Raw genomic sequence first — 14453 nt, 5'->3', positions numbered from 1 at the left:
GATGCTCTGGGCTCACCTTGGATGTCCCTGCACCAGTATCACCCAATTTCTCAAGGATTGTGGTCCCTTTTCATGGAGGATGGTCTTTAGAAACCAGACCTGGGGTTGGGTGTTCTCACTTGTGGGATGTTGCTGCTTCTTGGCTAACAGCAGAGAGGTGAGCATATACAGACTAACCCACACTTGCACTCTTAACTCTAATGATTTCTGTGTCTGCCTGTCTGTGTTGTCACCTACACACCAATTCTTATGGCTGTCTCTATGGCTAAGCCACACTGCAGGGTCATGCTGGTCTTCCCCTTTTGTACATTTTTAATCCCAGTCTCTGACAGGGGGATACCAGCTCATTTACTCCAGCCTTACACATGTGAGTGGTTTCAGCATTGTTCACCTGCACCCCCGGGGACAGGTTACCAAGAAGTGTTCAGTGTCTCTGTGCTATCTCTGTCTTCTGGCTCACAGCTTCCACTCAAAACATTGTTTTCTAAAGTTACTGTGGGAGCTTTCCCCACCCACTCAGTGGAGTTACTTCAGACATTTTATAATACAATTCGATGCATTTGTCAGTCTGTATTCTTTTCTGGTATCCCTGACATCCTGGTGGGTTTAAAAAAAAATTGTGTATATTAAAATTCATTATCTGTATGAAATGTACAATCATCTGAGCTCGGACAGATGACATAGAGTCATGCTATGTATACCATCCAGACAGCTCTTCACTCTTTCAGGGGTTTGGTGGTTTTCTTTTTCTTTCTTAAGTGAGTATTACCGCTCCCCACTCCTATTGTTCACCCATTGGGAAGGGTCGCATCTCTGTTACCTCGCAGTTTTTAATGCCATGTTGCCTTTTCTCACTTAAAGGAATAATGGGTTTTAACTTTGGGGAAGAGTATTAGAATTTTAGAAGCTGAAGGAACCCGAAACATCCACTAATTTTTTTATTCATAGTTGGGCAGGTTGGGCATCAAGCCAGGATTGGGATGTAGACATCCCCATCACTGTCACCTGGGTGCCTGAGCTGGGAAGATGAGCAAGACCCCAGGGCACAGCTTGTCTCACTGTGCTTTAGTTTAGGTTTGAAGTCTGTGCTTGTGGGCACAGTTACTTTATTTTTTGTTTCAGGAGATTAATTTTAGCAGGAAAGTATTTGTTTAATGTGTGAGTTTTGGGCGAGGATTTAAGGTATTGTTAATCATTTGCAAATTAGTATTGTAATGATTATTAACAGTTTATTCACTTTGCTTTTTAATGCCAATCTGAAAGCACATTTTTTTTTTTTTTTTTTACAGGGACAGAGTCAGAGAGAGGGATAGATAGGGACAGACAGACAGGAACGGAGAGAGATGAGAAGCATCAATCATCAATTTTTTGGTGTAACACCTTAGTTGTTCATTGATTGCTTTCTCATATGTGCCTTGACCATGGGTCTTCAGCACACCGAGTAACCCCTTGCTTGAGCCAGCGACCTTGGGTCCAAGCTGATGAGGGTTTTATTTATTTTTTATTTATTTATTTATTTTTACAGGGACCGAGAGAGAGTCAAATAGAGGGATAGATATAGACAGACAGGAATGGAGAGAGATGAGAAGCATCAATCATCAGTTTTTCGTTGCAACATTGTAGTTGTTCATTGATTGCTTTCTCATATGTGCCATGACCGCGGGCCTTCAGCAGACTGAGTAACCCCCCGCTCAAGCCAGTGACCTTGGGTCCATGCTAGTGAGCTTTTTTTTTTGCTCAAGCCAGATGAGCCCACGCTCAAGCTGGCAACCCCGGGGTCTCGAACCTGGGTCCTTTGGCATCCCAGTCCAACGCTTTATCCACTGCGCCACTGCCTGGTCAGGTTGATGAGGTTTTTTTTTCCCCCCTCAAGCCAGAGAGCCCATGCTGCTGCCTGGTCTGGCTGAAAGCACATGTTCTAAATGAACAAGGAGTTGTATTTGGGGAAGAGGTGATTGTGGCTACTCCACATTCCATTCTCTGGAAGCAGATGAAGATTCTAGAATTCTCTATCAGATGTTGGCTTCTACTGAACACAATATCTTACTAATCTTTGTAGGCACTTTAAAGACTCTTTGGAGGCTCCTGAATGGGACCCTCCAATGCTTCTCATTCTTTCGATGCTTACCGTATGCCAGGCTTTGAGCTAAACCTTCATATTCAGATGAGGAAGCTCTGTACCTTGTCATCTCGCAAGAGAGGGGCATGTGAAAGGAGGCGCGTTTGTTCCCGGTTTGGTAGCGCAGAGGTGGCCAGTATGGGCACAGCTTATGCTAGCGCTGCTTCAGCTTTTAGTTTGATTTTTTTTTCTTTTAAAAAGGTCTTATAAATATAATTGTACCACTCTGACACAACTGTGGTGGTTTTTGCCTGTTCCCAGTTTTACATGGTTGTTTGTACGGGATATTGTATTCTGAAATGGTTTTGTTTAGTATTGTCATAAGCTTTTCCCAGGTTTCTCCACACTACCACATAGCTTCTGTATTTACCCAGCTCCTTAATGTTAATTTATTTTCTCCCACAGGAGTCTACCCTGACCCTTTCTGTGTTCCCAACGTTTTTTTATTGGGTGTGTTGGTTACTTAGGCTTTAGTTCCTGGAGTGAGATTACTGGGTCAGAGACTGTGACCATTTTACAACTCTGGAAATAACACTGCCTATTGTTTTACAACTCAACAGCCTTTCTTGAACCCATGCCAGGGTAGACTCACCTACCAGTTTCCTGGGTTCACAGTATGGGGTTGCACACTCACCCCATTCACCTCTAGACTTTGCACCTGGCTCATGCTCTGACTGAACACCCACCTGGCAGTCCTCGAAGGCTTGGCCCCCTCCCTCACCTTCAGGTGGTTGTGAGGATAATGGGTAACAGTGTCGTGAGACACACTGCCCAGTGACTGGGTGCTCAGGGAAGGCAGACCATATCATCTCTGGATTGCTGTCCTGGAGGTGGGCAGGGCCAGACTGAGAACTGTTCCCAGCATTGGTTTCTAGGAAGAAAGGGTTAGTAAATTCTCACAAAGTAAAAATACTGAGCATGGAATACTCAATTCATATGTTTAATTCGACTTCATCACTACAAGACGTTTGGTCAGTCTGTGGAACAAGCAGCTATGCTGTCTTTTCTTGAATTCCTTAGAGAGGTGGGGAGCAAGGGCGTGGTAGGTCAGACCCTTTCATTTCATAGCCTCTTAAGAGGCTGTGTAGACTTACTATTAAAGATATCAGCAAAACAGCCAGGAATTACTGGTGACTTAAAAATGCTTTAAGACATTGCTGTAAATGTGAAGTTCTGTGTAATAAGTGACTTGAGGTAGACAGCTTGGACTTGAAAGTTATCCTTTTTAGAATGTGAGATGAGGCTGGCCTAATTTTAGAAAATTTTAAACTATACTTTTCTATTTTAGTGAATGTACAGTGTTTTTAGATTAAGGGATATAATAAAACAAGATTCTTCTATTCTAAGATACAGATTAGTTGACTAAATTGCATGTTTTATTTTTTTCTTACAAATTAAAATTTTTAACAAAAATTTTTTCTCAAGAATGCAAAAAATTGTTTTTAAGTATGCATCTTTAAAAGGTTTGCTTTACCTTTAAATTAAATTTTATTATAACTAACTTTCCAACAAAATTGGTGACTGCTTGTGTTAAGAGAATCAGTAAGAAATGAGAGTGGTTTCCACAGTGATATCCAGTACTTGAACATGGAACACTCAAAGTTAATTTCTAATGTAATTTAATTTTAATTCCATACATTGGGCAGTATAATTATAGAAATTTACATTTAAGTGCACATGATTTTCACCTTCAGGGCTCTATGGAGAGTAAATTTTCCATAGGTAGCTAAATTACCTAATTGAGTTTAAAATTATTGTTTTCTAAAATATCTTATTTATTGTAGAAATAAAAAAATCCTGTAGATTTTAGTTGGATGAATGAGTTTGGGAAATAGCAGGAGAGGAATTGATCATCTTTATATATTTTAAGAAAATGTTTTTCCGTGCTTTTTGGTATGTGTTTAGGAACAAAGAGGTTTCAGGCGTCTTTTATTTCTCCCTAGGAATTTTTTCTCTGGCAATCCTTAGTATGTCACAGACAGTTGAGATAGGTGGGGTAACTTTTTGCAGTGGAGAGCCAATAGAAGTAAGGAGGCCTTGGCTATACTTTTCATCACTAAAAGGGCAGTAAATTTAGACTTAGTGCTGTGGTGGTCCTGAACTTGGTGCTGTACCACCAGGCCTGGTCTTTGCATAGAATAAGCATGTGACAATTATTTGGGGGTAAATGTGTTCATTCTTATATTATCCCCATATGCTGAATGCTTTAGGGTATGATAACTGGTAGACTTGGCTTTTTTTTTTAATCCTTCTGCCCTGCTGGATAGTTCAGTTGTTTGGAGCATCATCTTGATAGGCCAAGGTGGTGGTTTCGATCCATGGTCAGGGCATATACAAGATTTAACCAATGAATGAATAAATAAGTAGAATAACATATTGATCTCTTTTTTATCTCTCTTTCTCCTTTTCTCTCTCCTTTCCACTCTCTCCCTTCTTCTCTCTCCAAAATCAATTAAAAAATATCATTTAGAATATTTTGCCTATTTGACACATTCGCTCTACTTTGAAGAAATTATTTTGGTTTCACTGAGGGTGGCTGGCTTCTCTCTCATCTTCCTTTATACTTTTTATTATCCTGTTCTCTTTTTTTCCATCAAAATACTGGGTTTTGGGGGTGAGGGTTGGCATTGTGTACTTCAAGCAAGGTGATCTTTGAACTTGATAAAAATCAAAAATTAATTTGCAGTGTGGATGGGATCATATATTACTGAACAGGAAAGGATTTCTCATTTGAGCAATGTGCTGTACACATTATTATGGCACTTTGGACCAGTTGGCTCTCTTGGGTATTTTTCATATCTGGAATTCTTGGATTCTGTACAGACATGTCTACACATCGAGCACATGCTGCCATGGTACCCGGCCTCTGACCAAGTGTCCTCCTTTCTCACTTGCATAGGTTGCGCAGAGCATCGAGGACCATCATCAAGAAGTGATTGGTTTCTGCAGAGAAAACGGCTTCCACGGCTTGGTGGCATATGATTCTGATTACGCACTGTGCAACATCCCCTACTACTTCAGTGCCCATGCTCTGAAGCTGAGCCGCAACGGGAAAAGCCTCACCACAAGCCAGTACCTGATGCACGAAGTGGCCAAGCAACTGGACCTGAACCCAAACCGCTTCCCTATCTTTGCCGCTCTGTTAGGTAGGTGGGCAGTGTGGACACTTTCTCAAATCATAAAGGAGTTCTGTACCGAGAACGTATTGATATTTTAAATTTTAGAGCTGGAATGTTTTGGATTGTCTTAAATTTAAAAGAACCAGGAAAAGTCTTCTCCTAAAAGTATTTATTATTTATGCTGTTGCCGATTATGTGTATGTGTGTGGTTTTTTGTTCTAATGTGTTCGTTTATGTATTATGCCTTCTGGGCTGAAAAACTAATTTGTGAATAAATTCATTTAAAATCTGGGAAAAATGCCTGACTAGGTGGTGGCGCAGTGGATAGAGCGTTGGACTGGGATGTGGAGGACCCAGGTTCAAGACCCTGAGGGCACCAGCTTGAGCGCAGGCTCATCTGGTTTGAGCCCAAGGTCGCTGGCTCAAGCAAGGGGTCACTCAGTCTTCTGTAGCCCCCGGGTCAAGGCATATATGAGAAATCAATCAATAAACAACTAAGGAATCGCAACGAAGAATTGATATTTCTCATCTCTCTCCCTTCCTGTCTGTCCCTCTCTCTGACTCTGCCTCTGCCACAAAAAAAAAAAAAAAAAAAAAAAAAAAAATCTGGGAAAAATAAGGAAAAAAAATCACAAATGTTAACATAGTCCCACTGTGAAAATTAGACATTTAAACCTTTGGCATTAATTATATTTATTATAGAAGAAAATATACTGTGAAGTTAGTATTGTCGTGTTTTCCCCTTTATTTTTGGAACACTTACTGCTTTCAACTATCTTACCTTGTTTACAATATCTAAGTTTTAAGTAAATGTATAAATGTGTTTAAAACCTCCCTTGGGAGGAATTCCTTATGTTGAATACCAACAAAGGATGAAGTTTTGATTTAACTAATGTTATATATATTTATATATATATAAATTAAAAAAATTTTTTTTTCGTAAAAATAACTTTATAGTAGGTAATTTTATAGTTATTTTTTCTTTTATGTCAGCTCCTCTGTCTGCATGTCTTTAGCTACTTGAATATCCAGCTTTAGGTTGCTGCAAGTTTGTGAGAATTGTCTTCACAATACAAGTAAAAGTAAACATGTTTTGAGCGAGGCCCTGCTGGGATTAAAATTCGTAAGCTGCGGGGATGGGATTGAAGGCTGTTAGTAACACACAAACCATTTTTGAAAAATATGTGAGTTTAAGGTAGTGATGTCACATTGGACTCTTTTTTTTTTTGTGACAGAGACAGACAGAGAGGGACAGATTGGGACAGACAGGAAGAGAGAGAGAGATAAGAAGCATCAATTTTTCATTGCGGCTCCTTTAGTTGTTCACTGATTGCTTTCTCATATGTGCCTTGACCAGGGGGCTACAGCAGACCGAGTGACCCTTTGCTCAAATCAGATAAGCCCACGCTCAAGCTGGTGACCTCTGGGTTTCAAACCTGGGTCTTGTGCATCCCAGTCCAACACTCTATCCACTGCACCACTGTCTGGTCAGGCACTTTGTACTCTATGGAGGTTAGCAGCCCAATCTGGTTGTATTAAGAGGGGAATTATATTGTGGATTATTTTTAGAAATTTCTAGATAATCAGATTTTTATAAACATTCCAAAAAAGTAATGAACAATTAGAAATTATTGTAAGCAAGCCACAATTTTTCAGTTTATTTGGTGATAGCATTTCAGATTATATAACTACCAATGAACAAAATTCTGATTTTGTAAATTCTCTTTGTTTGTTTGGATTTAATCTCATATATGTCTTTAAGTGAGTATTTGGCTGTTTTTTTGTTTGTTTGGTTTTTTTTTTTTGTATTTTTCTGAAGCTGGAAACGGGGAGGCAGTCAGACAGACTCCCGCATGCGCCCGACCAGGATCCACCCGGCACGCCCACCAGGGGGCGATGCTCTGCCCATCCGGGGCGTTGCTCTGTCAAGACCAGAGCCACTCTAGCACCTGAGGCAGAGGCCATGGAGCCATCCCCAGCGCCCGGGCCATCCTTGCTCCAATGGAGCCTCCCATCCTTGCTCCAGTGGAGCCTCGGCTGCGGGAGGGGAAGAGAGAGACAGAAAGGAAGGAGAAGGGGAGGGGTGGAGAAGCAGATGGGCGCTTCTCCTGTGTGTCCTGGCCGGGAATCGAACCCGGGACTTCCGCATGCCAGGCCGACGCTCTACCACTGAGCCAACCGGCCAGGGCCTATTTGGCTGTTTTCTGTCCATCTTCTTAGACAACTCTTGTGACTTGGGATTTGGAGGATTAAAACTAATTTTCTAAATATACTTTAATCATATATTGAAATATGAAAGTGTAATTCCTCTGATGTTAAAAGTGATTATGTAGATGGTCACATTACAAAAAGTTGTGTATTTACTTATATGTTATATAGAATGACTTGGGGATATTAACTGACTTTTAATGAACTAGAAAATTACATGTGCTTAGAATATGAATGCCTTAACTAGTTTGAGATGTGGAAGAATATTTGTTTATTTTATTTAAGAAACATTAAATATATTTCTTGGGAGATAATGCCAACTCAGTCTTCTAGGTAAATTACTTTGTGAAATTTTAAAATACAGTAAATGAAAAATAGTAGTAGCATTTTGAATAATTTAGTAATGAATTAATTTAGAGCTTGGAATGTCTTCAAAAGATTTAGGCAACTTAAAGGCAAACTTTTTTTTAAGATATTTATTTATTTATTTACAGAGACAGAGAGTCAGAGAGAGGGATAGACAGGGACAGACAGACAGGAACGGAGAGAGATGAGAAGCATCAACCATCAGTTTTTCGTTGCGACACTGTAGTTGCTCATTGACCGCTTTCTCATATGTGCCATGACCACGGGCCTTCAGCAGACCGAGCAACCCCTTGCTCGAGTCAGCGACCTCGGGTCCAAGCTGGTGAGCTTTTGTTCAAATCAGATGAGCCCGCGCTCAAGCTGGCAACCTCGGGGTCTCGAACCTGGGTCCTCTGCATCCCAGTCCGACGCTCTATCCACTGCGCCACTACCTGGTTAGGCAAAGGCAAATTCTTAATTGGTTGTGCTTTTTTATTTTAGATTTTGTGTAAAAGTTTCAATGTCCTCAAATGAGAGAGTTTCCTTTTCCTTTTCCTTTTGGTGGTAAAAAGTATAGCTATTTGTTTTAGAAAGTTGGTTGGAATATTCATTTAAAATGTATTTGAATCACTATTTAACTGGACTGTGTTACTGGTGTTAGAATTGGCTTAATATTTTTTCATGTAGAAGCTTAAAAACATCTCAGACAGTTCATACTTCACAGTGAAGTTCTATGCCGGCTGTGACAGGAACGCTGCACAGAGCAGTGACTAGAGAACAGGGGAGCAGCTGTGCCTCTGGGCATCCGGGCAGTGCAGTACTTTGTGTCCTGCTTCTGTGTGTTTAGAATATTATGAATAGAGATGTTGCAAATGATCTCACCTTGTTTTGTTTTCTGTTAGCAGCTAATTAATGAATCTGCTATTTCCATATGGTGGTGACTAAATTATGATATAAAAAATCACAGAATTATTTAGAAAAGTTCTGCTTTAAATTGCATCAAGATAACATATCAAAGATGTCAGGATATCAGGCAGCAGGCACTATAGTGAAGGGGGAATGTCTCTCCAAAATGTAGCTTCTCAACTGATACAGTTCTCATTTGTGACGTAGCCCGGGAATAGGGCGCACAGCTGAATGATACTTTTTGGTGGTATTCTGGTGTGTCACATCTCTTCATGGGTGGTGGTGGAAATTACAGGAGGAGGGTGTTGCTCTATGTCACAAGCAGTGGTTATTGTCACTTAACCTTGTATAGAGAGATTTTTATAACTACAGATTCCACCTTTGCTGTTGATCCTAGTTCACAGAGTATAGTCTTCTCCTGGACCAGTGAAAACTTGTACCGGGTTCCCATTATCAGCCTACCTTAGTCCTGTGCTGGGAAGTTGCTTAGGTTGTTACACAGTGTGCTCAGTGTGAGTGCTGTTGAAAGTGCACTGCAAGTTCATGTTGTACTTGAAGCAGCTGCAAGAAGTCGGCCTGTTGTATGCTGCTTTATGTTAAAAGATGAAGAAATATTCCCAGTTTCTGTGTGGAAGTTTTATGTGGTTTATCAAAGGAGGTGGTCCTTAATCATATTTTAAAGTCTAAAACAAAGGTAATCTTCGATTGTAACATGCAGTGATAAGTTTCCCTATGTCACTCATGGTGATAGCTTTTATAGTATCCATGTTTGCATTGCAGGAAATCACATTCTACCTGATGAAGACCTGGCTTCCTTTCATTGGAGTTTACTTGGTCCAGAACATCCACTTGCCTCACTTAAGGTACAAATTCATTTCATTTCCAACATTTGTAATCATCAACTGTTGATTTTGTTATTATTTTAATATAAATAATATACTTTTTAATATCAATATAAATTATGTTCCTCTATTGTAGAAGGAACTGTGCCACAAAGTTAGTAATGTTATACTTTCCTCTAACTTCAGGATCTGCACTGCCTTAAAAAACAGCCTGCCTCGTCTTGTTTCTAAACACCTGAAATGTCCTTAAAAACTCCCTTAGAGGAATTCAGGCCCTATACCTAGAAGATGGAATCTGTCAGCTAAAGTTTTCATATATTAATTTCCTTTCTTACAAATATTAATTTTTCAATAGGTAATAGAGTCATCTGTTACTTAGATCAATGTCTTAGCATAGTTTGATAAATTTTATAACTTAGACATTTTCTAAAATTAATGCTCTTTGAATGATGGAGGAGACCGAAGTTCATTAGAGAAATAGGTCATTTTTTAAAATGTTTATTGTATTGATTTGAGAGAGAGAGGAAGGGAGAGAGGGACAGAGAGAGGAATACTGATCTACTCTTGTATGTGCCCTGATTGGGGATCGAACTGGCCACTTCTGTGCTTTGAGGTGATGCTGTAACCAACTGAGCTATTCAGCCAGGGCTAGAAATGGTTCATTTGTACTTAACGTTGTTCATATAGTGTTTTGTTAACAATATTTATTTTCTTATCTTCCCTTCCTGTTTGTGAAAGTAATGAGCATCTGAGAAGACACACGTAACTTTGATTTTCTGAAGTGGAAAAGTTTATGGTTTGACATGAGCTCAGTAGTGAAATTGATATTAGCCCCTAGGAAGCTCAGGGTATATATGTGAATGGCTTCCTGTGATTTTCCCAGTTCCCTTTGCTGGGTAAATTGACTGTGGCATTCTCTGTTATTAGTGTTGTGATCACAATTGCAGTTTGTTAGGTGGGGAGTCGGGAAGTAGGGATGTAGATTGGCTGGCAGTCTAGTCCTGAGTTCCTCGTAGTGAAGAGGAGGTTGCATAGAATGGTTTCCGAAAGTACTTTTTTCTTTAAAAGTCTGAGTTTGGTCAGAATTACCTTCCTTCAAAAATAGTCTTAGTGGGCAGTTAGTTTTAAATTGGAGTTGTTGTTTTTTTTAACTGATAGTGAACTAGAGTGATACCTGAAGGCTCAAGTGGAATTCCTTTCCTATCTCTTGTCTTGGTCTTCGTTGCCCAGGACCCACTTTCTGTCCCGTTACTAAGATGTCACGGTGTTTTCTTTCATTTCTCACAGTTTTTGGTATGGGGGTTTTCGACTCCCATTCTAAAGTCAAGCTCCTCTCCTCTTATTGAAAATGATTTTTCTTTTCCTTTTTTGTCCGTGAAGGAGAAAAGCTTTTTATGTACTATTTACATAAATAATCTTGATTCTAAATTCCTGGCATTCAGTTATTTAAATGCATATTGGGAAAAGTATAGTCTTAATCAGTTAGATTTAAAGGTATTGTCTCATTAGGCTTGTTAAGCAGTATGCTTTTATAAGTTGAGGCAAATCGAAGGCTTGTTTCTTACAAGGTTTATGTATTTTTGAATAGTGGGGTGAGAGACAGGACCCCAGACCAGAATTTTGTGTCTGAGCTGAGCTAGCCTTGCTTCATGTGTCACAAGTTAGAAGCGAGGAGGTGTTTGAAGAATTATTAAATAACCCAGTCTTTTTTTTTTTTTAAAGGATTGTCCTTTTTATTTTTTATTTTTTTTAATTAATTAATTTATTTATTTTTTACAGAGACAGAGAGTCAGAGAGAGGATAGACAGGGACAGACAGACAGGAATGTAGAGATGAGAAGCATCAATCATTAGTTTTTCATTGCGCATTGCAACACCTTAGTTGTTCATTGATTGATTGCCTTCTCATATGTGCCTTGATTGTGGGCCTTCAGCAGACTGAGTAACCCCTTGCTTGAGCCACGACCTTGGGTCCAAGCTGGTGAACTTTTGCTCAAACCAGATGAGCCCTTGCTCATGCTGGCGACCTTGGGGTCTCGAACCTGGGTCTTCTTCACATCCCAGTCCGACGCTCTATCCACTGCGCCACTGCCCAGTCAGGCTAACTCAGTCTTTTGACTGGTCACTAACATTATTATCATGTATTTTTCCTAATGTTTTTGTTAAGAAAAATATTAAGTATGTAAAAAGTCAAAATAGAAAATGTCTATTGCCTGACCAGGCGGTGGAGCAGTGGATAGAGTGTTGGACTGGGATGTAGAGGACTCAGGTTCGAGACCCCGAGGTTGCCAGCTTGAGCGCGGGCTCATCTGGTTTGAGCAAGGCTCACCAGCTTAATCCCAAGGTTGCTGGCTCGAGCAAGGGGTTACTCGGTTTGCTGTAGCCCCACGGTCAAGGCACATATGAGAAAGCAATCAATGAACAACTAAGGAGCTGCAATGAAGAATTGATATTTCTCATCTCTCTCCCTTTCTGTCTGTCTGTCCCTATCTGTCCCTCTCTGACTCTCTCTGTCTCTGCCAAAAAAAAAAAAAAAAAAAAAAAAGTCTATTAATATATCCATCACCTTGATTCAACAATTAACATATCACTTTAAAGTATTGATACCTGTGTTCGTTTTTTATTCTGCTGTTTGGAGGTAAGTTGCAGATATCATAATACTTCACCTATGAAAACTTCCACTTATATCATCCCCACCTAAAAATGAAGATAATCTCAAACTTACTCATATTACTATTATCACATTAACTAAATTAGCAGTGATTTCCTAATATCATTTAACATTAAGTCTGTCTTCAAATTTTTCTTGAAAAATTGTTCCTCGAAAATCTTTTAGAACATTGTTTTTTTTTTTAGACCAGAATCTAATCAAGTTTTATGCATCCTCCTCCTATGTGTTTTAAATATTAGCCAAGTGTTTTATGGCATTATAGAGAAGCAATACAAAATAATTTTTCAGTGACTCGGTAAGTTGTAGGATTTTTAATGTCACATGAAATGGAAGCACATCTAGCTTGGAGTTTAAAAATTGCAATACTTTTATGTTACTTTATATACACATTTCCTGTGTGGACCATCATTTCAGTGATCTTAGTATAGATGCTGGGAAGGTGAAAGATGATTTTTCCCGTGAACATGGCTGCTGCACAGAAGAGTCTGCATCCCACATGCTTTTTAATCTCTTCCTTTTCCCAGTTATGAAATTGACTATATAGCTTTTGAAAATTTGTTTAGTTGTTGCTTATGAAACTTTCTCATGATTTTTATTAGTCCTTTTTTTTTTTTTTGTATTTTTCTGAAGCTGGAAACGGGGAGAGACAGTCAGACAGACTCCCGCATGCGCCCGACCAGGATCCACCCGGCACGCCCACCAGGGGGCGATGCTCTGCCCCTCCGGGGCGTCGCTCTGTTGCGACTAGAGCCACTCTAGCGCCTGGGGCAGAGGCCAAGGAGCCATCCCCAGCGCCCGGGCCATCTTTGCTCCAATGGAGCCTTGGCTGCGGGAGGGGAAGAGAGAGACAGAGAGGAAGGAGAGGGGGAGGGGTGGAGAGGCAAATGGGCGCCTCTCCTGTGTGCCCTGGCCGGGAATCGAACCCGGGACTTCTGCACGCCAGGCCAACGCTCTACCACTGAGCCAACCGGCCAGGGCCTATTAGTCCTTTTTAACACAGATTGTTGTATACACAGATTTTTTTAAAAATTTTTCTGAAGCGAGAAGCAGGGAGGCAGAGAGACAGACTCCTGCATGCACCCAACCGGGATCCACTCGGCATGCCCACTAGGGGGTGATGCTTTGCCCATCTGGGGCATTGGACTGTTACAACTGGAGCCATTCTAGCGCTTGAGGTGGAGGCCATGGAGCCATCCTCAGCGCCGGGCCAACTTTGCTTCAGTGGAGCCTTGGCTGCAGGAGGGGAAGAGAGAGAGAGAGAGAGGAGAGAGGGAAAGATGGAGAAGCAGATGGGTGCTTCTTCTGTGTGCCCTGGTTGGGAATTGAACCCAGGTCATCCACATGCCGGGCCAGTACTTTACCACTGAGCCAGCTGGCCAGGGCTGTATACATAGATTTTAAAGATACCTGATTTTGTATCCCCAAGTTCAAGTTTTCTTTGATCCATTCTGTTTATTCTACTATATTTATATAGCATCTTGCCAAAGTCAAATCTAGTCAATTATTGTTTGCAAAGGTCTGGTGTTATATGAACTCATTGTCTAATAAATTCAAAGTACTCCTTGACATGTATTGCCATGGTTTTCATGCTCTCAACATTTCAACCTCACCGTCCACAGTGCTGGCAGTGATAAGAGTAGAGCTTTTCTCGGGTGTAGGGGGGAGGTCTCTGATGGTTAGGAAGTTCAAGAAGAACTTACAGAGTCAGGCAGAATATAAGATGATTAGCTGACAGTATGGCATCCACAAAGAGAAAGCTGGGGAAGGAAACAATTCTGTTTTGTGCTGCCTGTTAATCAGGGAGCATGCTAGAAGCACAGATGCAGTGCTAGACATGAGGGTTATAGGAAAGGGAAGTCGGATGGCCAGTTAGGTTTTAAGATTTTTGGGACTTCAGTTTTGATGTTAAGCTAATAGGAAGGTGATAATCAGATTTCTTGATTTGGAAGTAGAGAATATTTCATTTGTGTTCAGGACAACGGGAGGCCATTTTATGTAACATTAAATTGTAGAAAGGGGGTGGCTCGGGAGTGTGGTGCAGCCAGCTCTGGTAGGAACATCTGTCTGTGAGCAAATGAGCTAAATGAGCACCCTTTTTAAAAGGAAGTTTCTGAGTATTTTATTCTATGATTTTGAGTCCTAAGTTGTAGAATTTTTTGTTTTAGGTAGGTTTTTAGTTGTTTTAGTTTAAAAAATATTTTTAATCTGACCATAGTTACAAATCTTTCATTTTACTAATTTTTG

The 14453-nt window shown here is 40.4% G+C and overlaps 1 protein-coding gene across 2 annotated transcripts in view; it reads left to right on the top strand.

Moving 5' to 3' along the window:
- FAM120A (family with sequence similarity 120 member A) overlaps positions 1-14453 on the top strand; it is a 126134-nt gene that overhangs the window by 15823 nt on the left and 95858 nt on the right. For both annotated transcript variants that reach the window (XM_066257437.1, XM_066257438.1), the window contains exons 2-3: positions 5019-5265; positions 9478-9560. In XM_066257437.1, coding sequence (XP_066113534.1) covers positions 5019-5265; positions 9478-9560 — 330 coding nt within the window. The remainder of the gene's footprint in view (positions 1-5018; positions 5266-9477; positions 9561-14453) is intronic.

This window comes from Saccopteryx bilineata, chromosome 2 (assembly GCF_036850765.1).
Source record: "Saccopteryx bilineata isolate mSacBil1 chromosome 2, mSacBil1_pri_phased_curated, whole genome shotgun sequence".
Taxonomy (NCBI): Eukaryota; Metazoa; Chordata; class Mammalia; order Chiroptera; family Emballonuridae; genus Saccopteryx; species Saccopteryx bilineata.
Note: the sequence above shows the minus strand (reverse complement) of the source record. Positions and strands in the feature narration are given on the sequence as shown.